Raw genomic sequence first — 22,606 nt, 5'->3', positions numbered from 1 at the left:
TGATGTGAGGCAGAAACTACCCTCTCCAAACTCAAACACAAGAAAACTGTGACTCAAAGAGAAGCTACCCATCTGTGTTCACAAGATATCTTAGCCTGGGTTCCAGTGAAAGTGAAGGGAGAGACACAGGTTTATAGGTAGACAGTTCACTTGGAATTTAATCGCAGGGAGCAGGAAGGAAGGACATGGGTAATCAAACAGGGAGGGAGAGTGAGTGTAAGGATGCATCATTGAGTTGGCCACCACCAGGAGTGACAGATGTTCCTGACAAGTGCTTGCTCCCTCAGGATTTTCCAAGAAGCCTTGTGAATGCATCTTAGTACCATCACCCAGAGAAGAAACAGAAAAGCATTTTTATCCATCATCCCTCAATAGTCTAGTGCAGCCCAAGGAAAGAAGCTCCATGGGAGCAACAGATAAACAAGCTGTACCAAACCAGTCTGGCTAACCCAAACAAGACTGTAGAAACATACGGACTCAGGGGGGAGGCTGAGTGCCCCGAAATGCTGTGCAAGGTAAGACATCTGCTGTACTGGCGAGGGAGAGGCAGAGCCATGTCCAAACCTGGACAAAACTGCTTCCTATACTGCACCCCGCAGAACTCCAGCGCTACAGGGGATTTTCACCTGGATGGTAGGTTTTAAGGGAAAGACACATAGAGTCACACACATCAGTAATAGAAATTAAAGTGGTGCCCTGTGTAACTAAAGCAAATGCCATTGAGAATGGAGATAAAAAGACTGCAGTTGGGGGAAGGTACGACACAGAGCAATGGGTACTTACCAAATGCTGAACTGATCAAAAGTTTTAAAATACATATAAACCCTCTGATCTAAAAAAGTTTACATTTACCTAAGAATTTAGCCCAAACTTTATCATGGATGTGTACAAAGATTTTGCTACAAAGATGCTCATCACAGCAATGTTTATAACAGCAAAAAGACCAGAAACAACATGATTGTCCACTAGGAAAATGGGTAAATTATGTTTTATCCATAAAATGTAGTAATATTCAATTTTAAGTAGCAGAAAACTATTTCATGCCTTGGAAAACTGTTCCTAAATAACAGTGCGAAATATCTCTAGCAATATTATTCTATAATACTTTTTAAAAATAGCATGTAAATAGCACATGGGTTTTTAAAAGCATCTATCAAAATATTACCAGTGGCAATCTCTGAATGATCTGTTCATAGGAGATTCAAATTTTTTTAAATAAAAATCTACTTTAAGACTTAGAAAAAATGATTTTTGTTTAACTAGCTACTAATTCAGTAAAAAGTTTCATTAAATCCCTACACACTGAGATAAGGCAAGTCATTAGCAATCTTCTGACTTCTCTGTGAGTAGAGCCAGGAAGTGGTTCATGTATGAAGCACCCAGTGATCAAATGGAAGTTTAAAAAAAATAAATAAATAAAGTCACTTCTCTGCAACAGATCCTATTACCCCTGAAAACAGAGATGCTACAAATTTTGAGAATAACAGACAATATATTAATCTGAAAGTAAAGAAGCAAAACACCTGTGGCCAAGGTAAAACAACAAAGTTTAAGGTTTTTCTTTTTAGGTCATTCACCTCTTTGGTATGACCAAAGTACACAGGCATCTCCTTGTGGCAATGAACAGCACTCAGGCTTTGGTAACCACGTGTTATCCTAAAATAATTATTACAGTATATATGTATTACTTAGGCCAGGCGCTGTGTTTTAAAAAGCACTTTCTGCATAATACCACCTCAGTGACTGCTTACTGTAACCGTGAGGCAGCAATTAGTTCTCTTTATACTCTAGATGAAAAATGGGCTAAGAAAGGTTAAATAACTTGCTCAAGGTTACAGCAAAGTTAGTTGAGGGATTGAGATTTAAACCTAGTTCTACCTGACTCTAAAGTGGGGAAAAAAGGGTTTTCTAATATAGAATAAGGAAATATGGTATCTTGACATCATGGTCCATGGTCCAAAGAGATTTTCATTATTACTATTTTTAGTACTTTACATATTATCTTTTTGGTTCCTCAAAAAGTTAAACACAGAATTACCATATAACCCAGCAAATCTATTCCTTGTTATATACCCAAGAGAACTGAAAACAGATGTTCAAGCAAAAATCTAAATATGGGGGCGCCTGGGTGGCTCAGTGGGTTAAAGCCTCTGCCTTGGGCTCAGGTCATGATCCCAGGGTCCTGGGACTGAGCCCTGCATGGGGCTCTCTGCTCAGTGGGGAGTCTGCTTACCCCCTCCACTTTCTCTCTGCCTGCCTCTCTGCCTACTTGTGATCTCTGTCTGTCAAATAAATAAAATCTTTTAAAAAAAAAATCTAAACATGCACAGAGCACTGTCATAATAGCCAAAGACTGGAAACAACCCCCAAATGTTCATCAACAGATGAATGGATAAACAAAATGTTGGTCTATCCTTCCAGCAGAATATTACTCAGTCAGCAAAGGCATGAAGCACTGATATGTGCTACAGTACGGATGGACCCTGAGGACATCATGCTAAGCGAAAGAAGGCAGCCATGAAAGCAACAAGAGGCACGATTCCATTTACAAATAATGCTCAGCACTGAAACATCCATAAAGACAGAAAGCCCATTAGCGGTTGTCAGAGGAAGGGAGAAGGGAATGGAGAGTGATCGGTTAAAGTGGGCACGGGGTTTCTTTTGGGTCAGAACAATAAAAATTGTTCTGTAATTAGACAATGAGTGGTAATGACTGCAAAACAACGTGAAGGCACTGGACGTCAGTAACTGAACACTATGAAATGGTGAATTTTGTGTCATGTGAACTTGACCTGAATTAAAAAAAAGCATCTTTTCTGCACTGAAGACACTAACCACAGGTCTTGCAAAGCTTAGCCACGTGGGCTGTTACAGAAGCATCACAGCTGAAGAGAGCAGGGGTGGGACTGGGGGGAGAGAAAGGCAGCAGCCCAGCAACTGTGCCGTCCCCACAAGTCAGTCATGTAAAAATACACTCGTCAAAAACCCCACTGTGGTTCACACCGCAGAGCGGAGAGGCCACCATAGCCTATCATACTGGTTTTCCTATTTCTGACCACTTGACTATTTGGTAAACTTCTCAGGGTTCCACAAGAATGGTGTCTCATGAAGGGACTTAAAGTTTTTCTTCAAAAAGGGCTAGAGCAAAAGTTAAGCACAGAAGTCCAGGAAAAGTACAATAACCCATGCACGACAACGGCCGCCTTCTGCTGCCATCATGGTTGATCCTACGAGCCTCCTAGAAGAAAACTCAGTGAAACTTATGCTCAGTGTCCAAATTAGGGAGGAACAAGTGCCTTCTGGTGACATCTCAACAAAGACTTCCATAAAACTGCCTGGGAATCAAAAGATTCCAACTTTATTTCTGTCACATTCATTTCCTTATAATGTTCAAAAGTGAAACACGTAAGCCGTCCGCATTCACCCTCCTGTACCGAGGACAATTCAAGAAACTGGGCACGTGTCGCACTCACTGCTCCTCACAGAGGTCACCCAACAGCCGGGCAGACTGCCTGGCTCGCGTGGACAACCCAGAAGCAGTCGTCCCTGGACCAGTGCTCGTAAAATTCACCGAGAAATGGAGAGGAGAAAAGATGAAGAGTTTCCAGAAAACGACGACAAAAACACAAGTAGGACAACTTCCCCTCTAGATAAAAAAATGTATTCTATATCTAAAACATTTAGACAGCAAGAGTGGGGGGGGAGAGCAATAAAATTTAAAAACAAGGTCTAAAACAGAGCCTAACACAGAGGCCTGCATGCCGGGGGGGGGGGAAACGGGCCAAACCTGCGGGTCACCCGCCATGGCGTCAGTCACCTGCGCGTTTACTTTGGCCCAGCCCCTATGCTGGCCACTCCTCAGGTTCATCCTTCGTAGGAAGACTTTATACAAACACTAAGCTTTTCAAAAACAACAACAACAACATTAAGTCTTTCGTTAAGCATAAAATGTGGTAATTGTTCAAAGTGCTAATTAGAGAATACAATTAGGATGAAATAATAATTTTACAAGCCAAAAGAAGAAAACTATGAATGCTATGCACAGGGGATAATTATTCAACAGTATGAACGACTCTGAAAAGGTGAATCGGTGGATAGCTCTGAACCCTGCAATAAACCATAAGGGACAAAAATAATTTAAAAAAGGGGGAAATGTGTGGTTCTTGGCAAGGAAATCTGTTCAAGTGCCTAAAGAGGCCAGGCAGGGAACAGGGAAGCGGGGGAGGTAGATGGCAGAAAGTGCATGACAAGTAGATTTCTGTCACGTGACAATTCAGTCTCCATGTTGCCTGATAACAAGCAAAATCTGGATTTCTGTCTTTAATACTCCAACTTTAAAATGCTGGGAAAGAAACTCTCCTCCCCGCCCCTGTACCCTGACCACCAACACACGAATCCAGTGAGACAGAGCCGTGTGGCCTGGCCGAGACAATCACCGGAGGGCGGACGTCTGTCTGAGAGATGCTAATCTGATGGAGGCCTGAGCTGTAAAGGCCAAGTACGAGGCAAGTGTGGCCAGTAACAGCTTCCTGACAAGCCGCAGACGGTTCTACGTGTTCAAAGACCCAATGAGCCAAAGTAGGGTGACAAGGAAGGCTACCACAGCTACAAAGACACACACTAGAACATCTGAGAAGACAAATGCGAAAGGGAGTGATCGACTCAGCAGATGTTTAACACAGGCTAAATGGGGCTATTTTGGGAAAAGATGCAAACAGAACATACATTCGCAAGGTGGAGAAACCCAAGTCTGACTTTAAATCTCCAATGAACCTCTTCCACTCGTGCCTGGTGGAAAAGCACAAGAGAACCAAATTTGAAATCCATTCGATTGGACTTGTACCTGGCCTTTGGGCACCTAATCTGTGTGTGAGCAGGCATGCGACCAACATCTCTAACCCCCTTGCCGAGGTTGCCTAGCTGATGGGGACAGAAAGCCTCATTTAAACTCTAGGCACTAAAACTGGTTCTAAAGGGACTAAAAAAAAAAAAAAAAAAAAATCAAATAAAGGCAATGAAACCAAAAAGACAGCTAGATAAAATTTCAGTTCAAGATGACAGATTCATATACCTGTCCACTTTTCCTCCCTTCTAAAGTTACACTGAAATAAAACAACCCTCAAGACACCAGGAAAAATGTCTCCTTCCAAATGAGTCCAGGGAACTAATCAATAAATACCGAGAGCTGGGGAGAAGCACGAACAGCAAGAATCAGAATAATATAAAATGTTCATTAGAATAGACTGTTTCCCAAACTTCAACCATTCCCATTATAGTACCATGATTTTTGCTACATCCCAGTATCACCTATCCTATTACTCAATATTTTCCTTAAATCACCTTACTATGATTTAGTTAAATAAACATATTTTTATTGAAACTTAGTATTATCGCAGTAAATGGCAAATGGGTGTCACTTTGTCATTAGTAGGTGGTAACTACAAGAAAAACCACACTTTTAAAAATTCTAGCTAATTTTATTGCTGATAGAAAGACCTGGCCCTGCCTCCTGTCCTCTGCTACGGTAGGAAACTAAGAAGACCAGAGAGGTATTTCAGACTAGCGCCTGAGACTTGTTCTTGGATACAATCAAGACGAAAAAGAACCTTCTGAAAGGGAGCCCTTACCCTACCTTTGTTTCAGTGACACCTAATGTTGGCCCCACATCCTGTTTAAACCATCCCCAGTAGTGTAAATACCACATGTGCACAGGGGCCCACTGGGCCAGCAGGCCCTTCCACCACACCTCACCCCCGGACACTCACTCTCACATTTCTTCCCACACGCGGCCATTCATTCGGCACCCCCAGATGAAAGAAAGGCTTGCCCCCAAAATAAAATCTAAGAAATGCTCTCCAGAGAAAGGGAGCTAACTACTTCAGGAGGACCCTGAAAAGGAGAGAAAAAGTAGAGAAGAGCTTGGGGCAACGTCAAACTCCCATAGCAGATGGCAGGCTGGGTGACGGGCAGTTGGGACAGCGAGTGGCAGGAGGCTTTACTCAGGAGTAAAATTCATGGAAAGTGCCAAGCCCACCTAATTCCGCTGACTACACCGGTTTCTCACCATCCCTGCCCCAATGCCTGCTGTATAGAAACCAGCCCATCCACATGCCTCACATGCTTGAACAGAGCCACAGTGAGCCCTGACATTTAAGGTACGGGCCTCATGGGGACAAAGACCTACCCACATATAAAGAGAAAACCCACGCCAGCTACTTACGAATTCTCTTTCACTATGTACAAGGACGGCCAAGCAAGTATCCAGAAAGTTCACTACCCGTGTCTTCTGCATGAAAGTTAACTCCAGGAGAGTGTCCCCAGCGTCAGGGAATAAAACAGAGGAAGCCAAGAAGAAAATGATGCAAGATTCAAGAAACAGCAGTAGTTGAGATAAACTTAAAGTAGTGAAGAACTACCAGAAGGAATTAAGAGACTCCTTGAAACAGCACAGGTTTTCTGACCTGGGCTCTCCTTCCTTCTGACTCCAATCACATATCTCGGATCTATCACAAATATACAATCATAATAACATAAATAGAGCTACTGGTTTTGGTTTTCTACATAAAAATCAACTAACTGACAATACATGGAAGGCTACATTACCATCAAAGATCAGACTGATACACACCCAATCTATCCAGAACACAAACCAGGAATCAGAGGAGAGAAGAGGCACACATGCCCGTGGTCTAGTTTCTCATCATCATGGTAGAGTCTATGGATCGTGCCAAAAATTGATGAATCACAGAAAGGGGTTTCCTCCATTATTTAAAATCATAAAGGTAACCACCTCAATGGGTAACCACCTCAAGGAGCAACCAAAAGAAAACTAAAAGATGAAGGAGATGTTGGAGGTATGGAAATTCCTCATCTTTCTTTATGGGGAATCTGTAAACAGAACTAGTAGTTAACAAGTTAGTAGAAGCATAAATATATCATTTAAAGCTGTAATAGTAGTTATAAATAGAAGTAGCAAAGAAAAAGGAACTTAAAAGTGGTTACTCCTACTAAGGAGAATTCAAATTATACCTTTAATTTTTTTGTTACCCTGCTTACGTTATTCATATTAAATCCAAACACACATAATTCATAGGGGAAAACAATCTATAAGAATATATACCATACCATTGCTGGCACTGAGAGAATTTCACATTTCATTTTTTCCTCTCCTAGGCTATTCAAATTTGTACCAGCAGTGTATAGTATCTTCATAATTAGGTAAAAAGATACAAAAATGTTAGATGAATATTCAACAGGTCTCAGAAGCTTAGAACCTGATAAAGAATTTGGCCTAATAAAATTTATGAGCTAAATTCCTTTATTTTAATGACTTATTTACGAATGAAAAAGTTTATATGAAAAAAACTTCATGAAAAAAATTGAAAAGCAACTGACAAGTGGTTAAAATATTTGTAATATACACCAAGACAAATAATAATGCCCTTAAAGGCTTTTATAAATCAACTTAATAAAATATTAATATTCCAGTAGAAAAAAAAATGGGCAAAGTACATAAACAGTCAAATCTGTTCCAAAAAATATATATTAAAACGACCAGTAAAAATGAAAGAGGAAAAAAGTTCACTTTCCCAGACATTCAAAGAAATGCAGATTAAGGCAATAATAAAATGCCATTTTTTCATCTTTCAAGTGGCAAAAAACTATTTTAACTTCTCATGTTCCACTGTTACTAGTTTGGTGAGAAAGATAAGCTCCTGAAAAGTGTTAGGTGATCCATCCTTTCTGGAAGGATCAGCAATACAGATCAGCTTTAAAATGTTCCTTTCCTCTAATCCTGTAATTCCACATTTGTGATCATTTTTTTTAAAGATTTATTAATTTTAGAGAGAGAGAGAGAGTACATAGGGATGGAAGGAGAGGGCGAGGGAGAGAATCTCAAGCAGACCCCCCACCGAGCAAGCAGCCTGATGTGGGGGGTTGATCCCAGGACCCTGAGATCATGACGTGAGCCAAAATCAAGAGCTGGACCCTGAACTGAGTGAGCCACCCAGGTGTCTCTGTGATGATCTCTTCAGGATGAAGTCAAAGATATGATCAATAACTATAAAGATGTTCACCACAACATTGTTTAAATGGGAAAATGCTTTAATATAACATGTTATAGGGGCACCTGGGTAGCTCAGTGGGTTAAAACCTCTGCCTTCAGCTCAGGTCATGATCCCAGGGTCCTGGGATCGAGCCCCGCATCGGGTTCTCTGCTCAACGGGGAGCCTGCTTCCCTTCCTCTCTCTCTGCCTACCTCTCTGCCTACTTGTGATCTCTATCTGTCAAATAAATAAATAAAAATCTTTTAAAAATTTTAAAAAAATAACATATTATGATCTTTCGAAGTCATGATTCTGTAGCTAATTTGGGGGGACCCAACAAAATGCATATTTGAACGCCATGTCTGTGCAAAACCACACATACACATACACATGTATACATGTTTGAGAGAAAAGAATACACAGGGAGACACTTGCCTGGAACAAGTCTAAAAGTTTTAGCACTGAACTATAATGATGGTTATTTAAGTGGAGGAATAATTATATGGGACTATTCCTTTCTACATTGATTTATATAGTTTTTTAAAATTTTTTGGCAGCAAGCATGCTTCAGTTTTGTAATAAGGCAAAACAAAACAGTATTAGAGGTCAGCATTGAATATTATTAATGACATGAGGCAAATTCATTTAAAGAGATTAAATGAAGAAAGCAAAATATGAAACTGCATACAGGTCCAATTTTGCTTTCAAAAATTAACAAGTCAGGAGGGGCGCCTGGGTGGCTCAGTGGGTTAAGCCACTGCCTTCGGCTCAGGTCATGATCTCGGGGTCCTGGGATCGAGTCCCGCATCGGGCTCTCTGCTCATCAGGGAGCCTGCTTCCCTCTCTCTCTCTCTGCCTGCCTCTATATCTACTTGTGATCTCTCTCTCTGTCAAATAAATAAATAAAATCTTTAAAAAAAAAAATTAACAAGTCAGGAAATGACAGATATTGGCAAGGATGTGGAGAAAGGAGAAACTTCCTACACTGTTGGTGGGAATGCAAACTGGTGCAGCCACTCTTGAAAACAGCATGAAAGTTCCTTAAAAAGATGCAAATAGAGCTCCCCATGACCCAGCAATCACACTACTGGGTATTCACCCCAAAGATACAAATGTAGTGATCTGAAGGGGCAGGTGCACCCCAATGTTTATAGCAGCAATGTCCACAACAACCAAACTATGGAAAAACCTAGATGTCCATTAACTGATGAACAGATAAAGAAGATGTGATACATACACACACACACACACACACACAAAATGCAATATTATGTGGCCATCAAAAATGAAATTTTATCATTTTCAATGACCAGGATGGAACTAGAGTTTAATATGCTAAGTGAAATAAGTCAATCAGAGAAAGACAATTATCATATTATCTCACTTACATGAGGAAGTTGCGAAACAAGAGACAGGATCATAGTGGAAGGGAGGGAAAAGTGAAACAAGACAAAACCAGAGAGGGAGACAAACCATAAGATACTCTTAATCTCAAGGAACAAACTGAGGACTGCTAGAGAGCAGGGAGGTGGGAGGGAGGGGGTGTCTGGGTGATGAACACTGGGAAGTATGTGCTATGGTGAGTGCTGAGTAGTGTGTAAGACTGATGAATCACAGGCCTGTACCCCTAAAACAAATAATATGTTATATGTTAATTTTTAAAATGTTTGCACATATACATACAGGTGAAAAAATTTACATAGTACCAATATGTAAACAGGGATGAAGTCTGGGCAGTAGTACAATGACATGGAATTTTATGTTTCTTCCTCACAGTTTCCAAATTTTACCCAATGAATGCCATTCCCAGTAAGTCTTAGAATCAAAGAGTTAGTGAAGTTAAATCTCTTTGTTGCAGGACCACTAAGGGTCTCAGAAGTGCTCAACTGGCCTCCTCAGTCCTTAAGAAACAGTATGGCTGACAACATGAGGACCACACTTAGCTTCGGAACACTTTCCAAAGAGTACTGTGCTTTTTCCACTCTATGTTACATTCAAGGGACTAAGATGCCATAACACTGGGAAATGTCTGAGAACAATGGCACTGTAACTTAAAAATCTTTAGAAAAGTATCTGGGAAAGAGAGTAATGATTTAAATGAAGGTTAAATTACAATTCTCATTTATAATTATAATTTAAATGAGGGTTAAATCTTAAGCATTGTACAGAATGATGACTATAGATGATAACATTGTATTGTATACCTGAAATTTGTAGATCTTAAATGTTTTCACCAAACACACACATATACACAAAGATAACTATGTGAGGTGATGGATAGGTTAATTCACTTGATTTCAGTAATCATGTCACAACATGTACATGTAACAAAACATCACATACAACATAAATATATAAAGCTTTTGTCAATTATATCTCAATAAAGCTAGTAAAAATAAACTAAATAAGGGGTGTCTGGCTGGTCCAGCAAGAAGAGTATGCAACTCTTGATCTCAGGGTTGTAAGGCTTAAACTCAAGTTTAAACTTAACTTAAAGTTTAAACTTAAACTCACAACCCTGAGTTTAAGCCCCACATCAGATGTAGGGATTACTAAAAAAAGTAAACTTTAAAAAAATTAAAATAAACCCTATAATAGTCGACTTAAAAATAAATTTAAAGCAATTTTTAATAAAAAAAAACAAAAAACAAAATAAAAAACTCAAGTAGCCCCTCACTTTACCAGAGTTCCAAAAAGCACACTTCAGAAATGCTAGAAGACAGTCTCAATCAGGTTCCCACGCCCAGTGCAAATCCCAACATGGGGCTTGACCTTACGACCCTGAGATCATGACCTGACCCAAAATCAAGAGTCTGACACTTACCTGACTGAGGTGCCCAAGCACCCCAACACGATAAACTTTATCAGGTTGTACTTATTAAATAATTCCACAGAAATGCATTTTTAACATAGCTTGATTTAAGGCAGGTTTCATCTTCACTAGTATAACTGACACTGAGACAACGGAGAATGGAAGAAGAAGATAATAATTTGACTTCTAAGGGAAGAAAAGGGAAAAAAGAAAATGCAAATAACTATAGTGACAAAAATATCCCAATTAGGACATAAAATATCCCTACCGAAAGCAAAACTGGATCTTGTTTCCGACTTAGAACACAGAGGGAGACTCAGGTTGCAAAGAACATGGCGGAACACGGGAATAAGCGCCTGAAGCAGTTGCAAGGGGAGGAAGGAAAAGCAACACGAACGCAGTTTCCAAGGACCAGGATACCAGGGCCACTGCTAGGCTGAGCTGTTCTATTCATCACTAGACTGTGACCATCTCAGCAGTCAGGAGGGATACGTGGAAATAAACTTCCTTAAGTGTGAGAAGCAGTAGTGTGCATTCATTCATTCGGAACCCAATGGACCCAGATTGTCTCGGTTCAAATTGTAATTGTACTTCTTACCAACTATGTGATCTTGCTGACGCTACTACTTAAATTGTCTGCGCTTAAGCTTTCTCACCTGCAAGCTGGGGAGCATAATCCTAATACCTCCTTGTTCTGAGAATTAAATGAGTTAATATGTAGAAAATGCTTAGAAGAGAACCTAGTAGTAACTGTTACATAAGCAATGTGTTACCTAAGTAAAACTTACAGTGTGACCGAAGTAAACTAACAATAACTCACACTTACTGATCAAAAATTTTTAAGAAATCATATAGATACATAGAATCCTCATTTAGATTATGATTCTTGCTTCCAGATAATTTTCTTAAGGCTTAGAAGTTACATTGCCATTGATCCTAGCCATTTTCCTTAAAGGGAGAGGGGAATAAATTTACATTAACTTTGGACGGAGGCAAACCTGGACTCAAATCCTAGCTCTTCCACATTACAGCTACATGATTTTGGATAAGTTATCGTCTGAGCTTCAAAATATTCATTTGTGGCAGGAACAGAATAACAATACCTAGCATTACCCTGAAAATTGAACATAATAACTCAAGTAAAACAATCTTTTCTCCCTTAAATTGAAGTTATACATACCACCCTTTGGGACTGGAATTTTGCAGTATGTATCAAAAGTTATAAGATAATGCTCTTTATTTACTCTCCTTTCACTTCTAAAAACATCTAAAAACATCTTTAACTTCTAAAAAAGAAAATTAAGATGCGCTAAGCATCACTATAATGGGGGGGAAAAAGGAAGAAAACACCAACCTAATTCTGTAAGAATAGCATACTTGGGAAATGCTTATGACAAGGAGAGAAAAGCAGGATAGACACATAGTCATCGTGACTGCTTTTTTTTTTTTTTAAAGATTTATTTATTTATTTGACAGAGAGAGAACACAAGCAGGCAGAGAGGCAGGCAGAGAGAGAGGAGGAAGCAGGCCTCCTGCTGAGCAGAGAGCCCGACATGGGGCTCAATCCCAGATCTCCGGGATCATGACCTGAGCCGAAGGCAGAGGCTTTAACCCACTGAGCCACCCAGGTGCCCCTTGTGACTGCTTTTTAAAAGTCTTTTGTGTGAAATAAAAGCAAATTACAAAATAGTATTTGAGTGTGATAAATCTATTATTTGTATTTTCACTTTTGCACTAGAAAAAATATTAATATAAACACCAAGAGGTCATAAATGCTATTTTTATTTCGTTCTACTACTTTTCCATATTTTTTAATTTTTTAAATGAATTCCATTAATTTTATCATAATAAAATCAGTTCATTTAAAATAAGAACATACATGTTTTTGGGGAAAAGATGAAGAAAATTAACTGAAATACTCAGTGTTTTTTTCTATCTTTCAAATTTTCTATAATGTGATTATTTTTTAGACTAAAAAAAGACTATAATAATAAATAAATGTTGAAGATTTAATAAATAAATAAGAAATAAATAAATTAAATAATATTTAATAAATAAAGATTTTATTTATTTATTTGACAGAGAGAGACACAGTGAGAGAGGGAACACAGGAGGGGAACAGCAGAGGGAGAGGGAGAAGCAGGCTCCCCACTGAGCAGAGAGCCCAATGTGGGGCTCAACCTGAGCCAAAGGCAGAAGCTTAACGACTAAACCACCCAGGCACCCCAAGAAAGACTATTTTTAAAAGCTTTCTTCCTGGAAAACAGTATGAAGGTTCCTTAAAAAGTTAAAAATAGAACTACCCTACAACCCAGCAACTACACTATTAGGTGTTTATCCAAAGGATACAAAAATGGTGATTCAAAGGGGCATGTGCACCCCAACGTTTATGGCAGCACTATGAACAATAGCCAAGTTATGGAAAGAGCCCAAATGTCCACTGACTGACGAGTGGATAAAGAAGACGTGGTATATATAAAAATGGAATATTACTCAGCCATCAAAAAGAGTGAAATCTAGCCATTTGCAACCATGTGGATGGAACTAGAGGCTATTATGCTAAGGTAAGTAAGTCAGAGAAAGACAAATATGACTTCACTCATATGTGGAATTTAAGAAACTGAACAGATGAACACAGGGGAAGAGAAAGAAAAATAAGATAAGATAAAAACAGAAAGGAAGGCAAACCACAGAGACTCAAATACAGAGGACAAAGTGAGAGCTGCTGGAGGGGCGGTGAGTGGGGGATGGGCTAAATGGATGACTTGCAGTAAGGAGGGCACTTGTCGGGATGAGCGCTGGGTCATACAGGTAAGAGATGAATGACTGAATTCTTCTTTGAAACTAATGCTACACTATATGTTAACTAACTTGAATTTAAATTAAATAAGTAAGTAAACAAAAATAAAAGCATTCTCCCTTGGGATGCCTGGCTGGCTCAGTTGGTGGGGCACACAACTCTTGATCTCGGGGTCCCGAGTTCGAGCCCCATATTGGGTGTTGAAATTACTTAATAAATATTTTTAGAAAATAAAAAATAAAAAAAAATTTAAAAATTTAAAAATAAAATAAAAAATAATAGCATCCCCCCTCAAGTTTGTTCTTCCCTAATTAATACCTATCTTTCCTCCTCAGCTAAAGTACTTTTTTTAAGGGTTGGGGTTTTTTGTTTGTTTGTTTGTTTGTTTGTTTTGAGAGAGAGAACAAAGCATGGGGGGAGGTGGTGCACAGCAAGAGGGACAAGCAGACTCCCCACTGAGCAGGGAGCCCAACGTGAGGCTCGATCCCAGAACCCTGAGATCATGCTCCCAGAGCCCTGAGCCACCCAGGCACCCATCAGCTAAAATTCTTAAATAAATAGTACCTTCCTTGAGAATTTCAAGGATATACTCCTCTGAAAGTTAAGAAATGTAGGAAATAGCTTATCCCCGAGAGTCAGGCATTAAAGGCAACTGTGCAGGGTTTGGGCAACCCAGGCCTGATGAGTTAATCCTTTACTGCAACAAACAATGAAATTAGAGCAGAAATATATAAATTCTCAAGTCACCTTTAAAGAGGCCAGTCAGATGAATCTTGTCCCCTAAAACAGAAACCCAACCAAAACAAGATGACAAAATTGGAATTCCCACTAAGGTACCAAATACAAGGGCTGCTCCAAAGAGAGGTTCTACACCAAAATGCAGAATTTACAAAATTTACAATTTACTAGTTGCAGTCCCACAACTCTTCGCCTTTCAGCCCGATTATGAATCTAAGAAGAGTGAGCGGAACAGCAAGAGGGCTCTACTGAACAGAGAAAAGTGAAAGATTTGCGGCGTGGGCATCCACGTGCTCCGAGTACAACTACACCCTCACAGCGAGCTGTGTCAGGGGCTCAACGGGCCTCATTCAGTGAGCCAAATACGTGCGTGACTCCTGGAGTGGGGGCACAGCGGATTTCCACCTTGGGAAACTTAAAGAGTGGGAGAAAGAGAAGCCACGTTGATGCCAGAGCTCAAAATGCACCACCGAGGCAAAGAATCCGCAATCCCAGCAGAGCAGAGCAGAGGTGGGCCGCAGGGAAGAGCCAGCAGCGGGGTCATCCTGGGCTCAGTCCGATGGCGCCCTTAAGCAAGCCAAAAGGACTCCAGAAGGAGGAAACCGTAGGTGGACCTAAGTTCCTAGGAACTAAGGAAGAGTCACTAAATACGGCCCACCAACGTGAAGATGCACTCCCCCAAGGCCCGGGAGTAGCAGGCAAGGGAGTCGCACACGCATCTAAAGAACCCAGAGGAGAGGCAGCTTGAACCATGTACCAGGGTAAGAGTCACGTAAGAACGATCCTAGTTCACCATTCTTGCCTCCTCCCACTCCACCTAATCTAGAACCTAATAAGGTCAGAAACAAAATGGGAGACACGGGAACGCAAAAAGGGCAGAAGGCAATCACGTCGCTTTCTCTCACAGCAAGTGGTTGTCAAGTACGAGTCTTAAATGGGAGGAAAAGGAAGGAAAAAGTCTTACCCTTGAATGTAGACTGAAGTGTTGAGTCAAACACTCAACAACGTATTTTTATTTTTTTTAAAGTAGGCTCCATGTGCAACATGGGCCTTAAACTCGTGACCCTCAGATCAAGAGTGGCATATGCTCTACCAACTGAACCAGCCAGGGGCCCCCAAATACATATTCTGATTTTAAATTAAGCCCCGATTTTGTGACTTCTATTCTCTAAGGTTATTGCCACTTGAATGTACTTTTCACCTTTTATGTACCACTGAATTCCGAGCACTTAGAAGAGGGGCTGGCTCACCGGAGTGCTCATTAAACAGCTGCTGAATCAATAACTTGAAGAGTGAATAAAAAGTCCTATAAGTCTGATTCCTTTTCACAAAGGCAAAAAGCATTCCAAGCTGAGTACATTTCAAAGAGATGGTGAGAGACAGAAACATTTTCTCATCTCCTGTAAGTTTTGTATTTGACACACGGAATACACAACTAAAGAAAGAATACGTTTGTGACAACATAGCCTGGTACTTCTTAAGAGCACAAAAACAGCTGGAGAGGTCAATTTTCCAGGTGTCCACTTAAGCATCACGCAGGGGCCAGAGTACGCAGACCGTGTGAATGACCAGTCCTTACAGCTCGCCCACCTCGGGAGTGAGATGAATGTCCTCACTGTGGGCTGACACCACTCACTGGCCCTTGGATGCACCTAACTTCCCTAACTACATCTGACTCCAGGCTCCTTAACTGGTTTTGAAACAAAACCAGTTTCGCTGGTTCCAGTTCAGCTCAAAACTTTATTTCTCACACTAATAAATTTGCACCGGTTTCCATCTCAGTGCTGGGTGACTTTCAGTTAGCAAAACACCCAAGCACCTGAGACTGCAAAGGGCCTAACTCAGCTCTGTCTTCCCCAGATTCCCTCCCCACTGTGTGTCCCTGTGGTCCACTCCCATTACTTGTACTGTCTATCTCTGGTTCACTCTGTACCTCGACAAAGCAGGTTTGGGCCTTAATGCACCACTGAAACTGCTCTCCTAACCGTGACCATAGCCTACTAATGCCAAATCCAGTAAACGCGAAGAAACTAAATAAATGTGGTCAGGAGGTATGAAGAGAAGCAGGTGAGCATGAAATTTAAAAATAAAAGTCAAGTAACGAATTTCCGAAGGAAATGTTCATCAAGGCCAATGCAAGAGAACATTCCACTAAGACAAGGACTGAGAAGCATCTGGTAGATTTGCTGGTGTGGAAGTCCCAGGTCACCTGGTCCGGAGCAGTTTTTGTGGTTTCGTGGCTGGCGGGGCAGACTGAGGCTGCAGTGGGTAGAGTACAGAGCCGTGCCGGTGGGTGACCATCAAAGAGCGGACGAGCTGCGGAGGGCTAAAGAGTGCAGGGTCGGGGGAGAGGAAGGAACGTAAAGCTCGTCTTCCAAGGGCTGAGGCTAGGAAGAAGAAAGTCAGCAGCTGGGAAAGTGCAGGCTAGGGTCAGCAGCGGGGCTATGCTATTCTCAAGAACACAGAAGAAGGACCCGGCTGAAAATAGCTGACCCCAATCTGGGAGCTCTACACACACTAAATCTTAATCTTCACAAGAACTCAACAAAATACATCATATCCCCTCCTTTCCACAGGTGAGGGAGCTGAAGGACTCTGGGAGTCTCTGAAAGGCCCGCTACGGCATCAACTGGAGAAAGCCAGACTTAACCACGTTCCAGGCTCACCTCTCGGAGGAGAGGTTGTAGAAGACAGTGGTGTTACAAAAGGCAGCGGAGAGTAAGTTAAGAGGAGATGGAGGGCAGCCTTCAGCTAGAAGGGTGCTTCACTCTTTTTGCTTGGGGAAGGAGAAAGGAACCGAGTTTGTATGCCCGACCAACTCTTACTCATCCCTCAAAACCCAGCTCAACTATCACCTACAATGGGAAGTCACTGACAATGGTAAAAATGTGGCTATAAACAAGTGACAGCCCTTACCGGGGGCGCGCATGAAGAGAGAGATGGGTAGAGACCAGGGACGGTCTTGAGGGTGGGGATGGCAGGGCGCGAGCTCAGGGAGATGACGGAATCCACGGACTCAGATCAGGTGTCACACATGAACACCAGCGTGGGACTTCGTCAAAGGACTGCAGCAGGACAGCAGAACCAGGTGCTGAGAGTCTCGATGAGACCGTAACTCCAGTAATTAGCTATGGGCTCCTGACTTGACATGGAAGATGCCAGAAATGGGCTATAAACTAGAGACAAGGGGAATGGAGACTGTGGCAATCAGAGCCACCGTGGTGAGAAGCTCAAAAGCTGATTTACAACAAAAGAGGGCAAATCTAATTGAACTGGGAGAGTAAGACAGGTTTCTCCCAAGGAAATACCCATCTCTGCCTACTCTGGGGACTCCTCCTTCCCCACCATCCCTCAGCTGCTAGACTTGCCGGAGCTCCTGCCCTCGGCCTCCTAACTCCACTCACTGCTTCTGGCACCCTCACTCACATCCAGGGCAGAGCTCCCACCTAAGCACCCGCATCCAGCTCAGCGCCCTCTCTCCAAATGCCCCCCTGGAATCTCTAACTGGACACGACACAGCCCTCCACATTAAATGCGGTCACTGTTGAACTCGTCTTTCCCCCACAACGAGCTCCCCCTTTTCCGCATTTCCCTACCGTAATGAACGGTTAACACCGTCTGTCCATCCAGAGCCACCTTCAACCTTTCTTCATCCCTCAAACCCAACAAGTTTTATTTATGGTTGTTTTTCTAAGCTTTTATTTATTTATTTTTTATTTGGCATAGAGAGAGAGAGAGAGAGTATAAGCAGGGGGAGCAGCAGAGGGAGGGGGAGAAGCAGGTCCCCTGCTGAGGGACTCGATCCCAGGAGCCTGGGATCATGACCTGAGCTGAAGGCAGACGCTCCACCACCTGAGCCACCCAGGCGTCCCTCAACAAGTTTTATGGACGCAACCTACCTCCTCACACATCTTTAGAATCTTTCTTCTCTATCCTGTTCATTCTCACTGCTACTACCTTAGCTGGAGCCTTCAGCATCTCCGCTGGACTCTATTCACTCTGCCCCTTCTGCCCACCACCCTCTTGTTTTGATGTAAATCTCTCTGCAACCTTAGAATCTCCTGGGGATGCTTTAAAAATTCAGATTTTGCTGATGCCCACATTAGCCCTTCTCAATCTGTCTGTCCTGGGATCTGGGAATATGGACATTCAGAAAGCTCCATGGTTGATTTTTTTTTCCTAGCTAGGACTTGGGCAGCATTTGGAAACACTGCTGTCACCAACACCAATAACCTCCCCCCACCCCGTCTTCCATCCCCCAGCAACACGAAGCATTCCTTAGTGCTCTAGATCATTACCTCCTCCTGCTTCTCTGGACTTTGGTCTATCATTCATTCCTATCTGTGTTCCTGAAGAGGAGGAACCTCAGCCATTCCTCTACCTTCTTCCCTAGCTCCTCCTCCTCTCCCTCTTCAGGTGGATGATTTCACCACACACGTCTTCAACAGCTCAGTCCAGCCATAACCAACAATACTCGAATTCACCACCTCCTTCCTCTTTTCCAGGCCTGCCCAGGCTCTGTTGCTCTTTGAGGCCCTCTCCCCACTTGCATGCGTGACAAAGTCTTACTTATCCCTCAAAAATCAGCTCAAATATCACCTGCACTAACAACTGTGCCTCTCCCTTAACCAGCCCACACCCCATCAATAAACCCACAGCACCAGGCAGACAAGTTGTTTCATTTCTTTTTTAAAATATTTCCCCACTAGACAATGAATTCCTTGAGGGTGGGAACTAAACCTGGAATACATCAGACATGCAATTAATGTTGGTTAAGTCTATTGTTACAGAGTGAATATACTGTGAAGTGACTGAGTAATGGGAAAAACTTATAGTTAGTATAAATGATACATCTATTGCTTAACACATAATTAAATGATGCACTGGTCTTTAAGCAATCTAAAATAAGTCCTGAATATGTTTCCCATACACTTTTATCAAGCCATAATTACATGACTAGATACACAGCAATACAGTTTCAAAGACATAGTCACAAACACCCTATCTGTGATTTAACGCCCTGGCAGCCCCAGCTTTCTTCAGTGCCTTGAAAATGCACTGCTTATGCCTGTTTCAGTCTTTGTGCTTGCTATTCCCTTTCTGCAAATTGTACATTTTTCAACAAACTCTGATGTAGCTGGGTCCTTCACACCACCTGGGTCTCACTCAGTTCAAGGGTCATGTTCCCAGATACCTTCCCTGACCACACTTGCTGAAGCAGGCATCCACCATAACCTCAATCTCCATACCATTATGCTCGTATTGTCTTCAGGACTCTCATCACTACGGGAAATCACTTTGTTAATTACTTGACGTTGGTCTCCTTTACCCAGTTTACCTCCTCATCCTCTGTACACAAACAGTGTGGGGCTTACATGGGTACCCAATAGACACCTGCTGAAGAAATAACTGAGAGGAAGGCAAATGTAACACTAAAACACCATTATCTACCAGTCACATAACGAGGGACATACGCAGGTGGTAGGAAATGACAGGGACTCTTTCCCCTGAAAAGACAATGTTCGCTCATCATTCACAGGGTCATGGGCAGGTAGATTATCCTTCCTGGGATACTTACTCAAAATTAGAACTTTGACTTACCAAGGAGCCACACAACTTGCTAAATAAAATCACTTCCCTCTCAAGGAAAATTTTCCTTGCCAGGAAAAATTTTAAAGCAGATGATTGCTCACACCCAGTCTTGCCAAAGACCAGTCCTGGAAAAATTGCCCAGCGTCCACTAAAGGAACACAAGGGACTGAGATTTGTTCAACATTGAAATCCCAGCAACTAGCTAGCCCATAATATGTCTAGCCCATAATAGATGCTCAAAATGTTTGTTAAATGAGTGGATGAGACATGGCCTTCTGAGGAATGGCCATCCCGTCAAGTCTTACTCTGAGGATACACTTATTTCAGAAACAGGGCAAGACAGCTGAGGAGAAGCCTTGGCCTACGCCTCTCCCTGGGCAGGAGTTCAGTTCCTAGAACTCAGTACTCATCAACCCTGTGCCTTAGGTGATCAAGCACGACCTTCCCCAGCGTCACCATGTATCAAAACTGAATAAACTTTGCCAACACAATGACTACTACAGTAACCAGTAACCCAGTCATGCCGTAGAGTAACCTTTTAAATTTTTTCATGTATTTTGGTCAGAGGGAAAGATAGTTCAAAAGGCCGAAATAACTAAAATGGAAGATTCGACCATTAATTTTATATGCAGTGTGGGGGCCACTGTGTGATCCCAAGAAAATCACACCACCTTCTTGACCAACGGTGCCAACAGTCCTGTGTTCTTTATGCAAAGGGTCGTCTGGGGAAGATTAACTAGCCAGTAGTTGTAACCTACTCTAAGGCCAATGAGTGAATCGAATTAATTATGAAACAAGGGAAATCATAAATATCCAACCCACTCCAAAACCTGAGAGTGAGGAAGATTTAAAATTATGCCTCTGTCTCTGACACTCACCCTCAGCCTAAGACCTGTATTCTCAGAAAAGGCTTCTAACAATAACAGTAGATCATTAGTATCTGGGAATGTCAACTGCTTGCATACCTGGGCATGATCAAGTTCTCATGTGGAGAGACAAGAAGTACTAACAGTGACAAGCAACTGTAAATTACGCCTGTTCAAAACAGTTCACTGTTGCTGTCCCAGTGCCGAATCTCACCGCTGTTTACTTAACACACAGGCCACCTTACCAAGAGTCAACTGAACGATTTCAGGGGAAAAAAAATTGTGTAAAACTCTATAGATATACTTCTTTGCCCTCTATCTGCTGACCACCACTGACATTCGAGTGAAAGATCACGGCGACATCCAGCAGCAATGTCCCCACTTTCCTGCCAAATGACTTAACTTCCTTCCACTTCAATGTACTTTCATCAGTTTGTATTTGTCTAAAAACTCTTAAGGGAGACGGAGGAAGAAAGAAATCTAAGCAAACCTGAGGGGTCAGTTCCCGAGACAGAGGTTGGAAATTTGCATCTGGGGGAGAGCCAGTTCGGTCCCTCTGTAGCCTAAATGGAGCAAGGTGACTGGGAAGGGGGCAGGCTTCCAGCATCTGCTCCACCAGGACAGTCCCTTCTTTCAGCCTGGCACACGCGCCGCTGAGCACAAGGTGTCGAGCCCGGAGAACACCGGGACATCCAGCCCGACCCTAACTGTCCAGCCCGCCTGCAGCAGCCCCTGGAACACCTGAGCATCGCACCTGGGATTCATAGGTGAGGGCCGGGGCTGACGGCGGGACTCAGTCCGCACTTGCCCCTCCAGGCTGAGGTGGGGGCGGTGCCCGCTGCCCCTCACGGGAAGGAACCTCTAAGATTCGGGCGCGGGGATGGAGGGTCGGCCCCCAAACCTGCAACCCCGAGGGTCCCCGCTGCCCCCAGGCTTCTCAGAGAGGTGCCCAGGGTCGCGCGTAGGGAACAGCCAGGATGGCGGCAGTCAGTACTCACAAAGCCCACTGGAGCCGGTGCTGGTGAACATGGTCCCGCCGGACCCGGAGCCCCCGCGGGGGGACAGGGGGAGGGGAAGTAGAGGTGGAGGGACCCGGCGACCGCGCAGGCGCACTCCCCGCGTGGCGGCGAATCCGGCAACTGGATTCCACTCCAGGGGCTGCTCGCGAGCGGCGCATGCGCAGCCCGTGGGACGCGCCGCTCCGCCCGCCCCCTCCCTTCCTGCCTGGGAAGGGAAGTCGGTCCTCAGTCGGAGGGATCCGTCCGTCCGGGTTTTCCCGACCGCTGCGGGTCGCCTTTAGAAAAGCAACAGTGGGGGTGCCTGGGTGGCTCAGTGGGTTAAAGCCTCTGCCTTCGGCTCAGGTCATGATCCCGGGGTCCTGGGATCGAGCCCCACATCGGGCTCTCTGCTCCGCGGGGAGCCTGCTTCCTCCTCTCTCTCTGCCTGCCTCTCCACCTAGTTGTGATTTCTCTCTGTCAAATAAATAAAATATTATAAAAAAAATAAATAAAAAAAAAAATGAAAAGCAACAGGGGGACCTCGTGGGAGGGGCGGAAGTATAACTCCTGGAAGTAGCACTTGGGGGCTCAGCGCCACTCCACGACCTGTGGAACCGCGTGGCAGCCGATTCCTCGGGAGTGCCGGCGTAGAGGGCATTCCTCATGACCTTTAACCTCTCCCCGGACGGGACGCCCGGCGCGTTCCACGCATGCTCAGTCTTTCCGGGCAGCCCCCCGAAGCTCGCTCCCCC

The 22,606-nt window shown here is 43.1% G+C and overlaps 1 protein-coding gene across 2 annotated transcripts in view; it reads right to left on the bottom strand.

The window, feature by feature from the left end:
- Window positions 1–22,128, bottom strand: part of UBAC2 (UBA domain containing 2) — a 172,685-nt gene extending 150,557 nt beyond the window's left edge. The window contains exon 1 of one of the 2 annotated variants that reach the window (XM_046028266.1): window positions 21,855–22,128. In XM_046028266.1, the coding sequence (XP_045884222.1) occupies window positions 21,855–21,885 (31 nt within the window). In that variant the 5' untranslated portion in view covers window positions 21,886–22,128. The remainder of the gene's footprint in view (window positions 1–21,854) is intronic. The other variant, XM_046028265.1, reaches the window with a different exon arrangement.
- Between the last annotated feature and the right edge of the window lie 478 nt (window positions 22,129–22,606).

The sequence above is a fragment of the Meles meles genome, chromosome 14 (assembly GCF_922984935.1).
Source record: "Meles meles chromosome 14, mMelMel3.1 paternal haplotype, whole genome shotgun sequence".
Lineage (NCBI taxonomy): Eukaryota > Metazoa > Chordata > Mammalia > Carnivora > Mustelidae > Meles > Meles meles.
The sequence above is the reverse complement of the archived record's forward strand: the minus strand, read 5'-3'. Positions and strand labels throughout refer to the sequence as shown.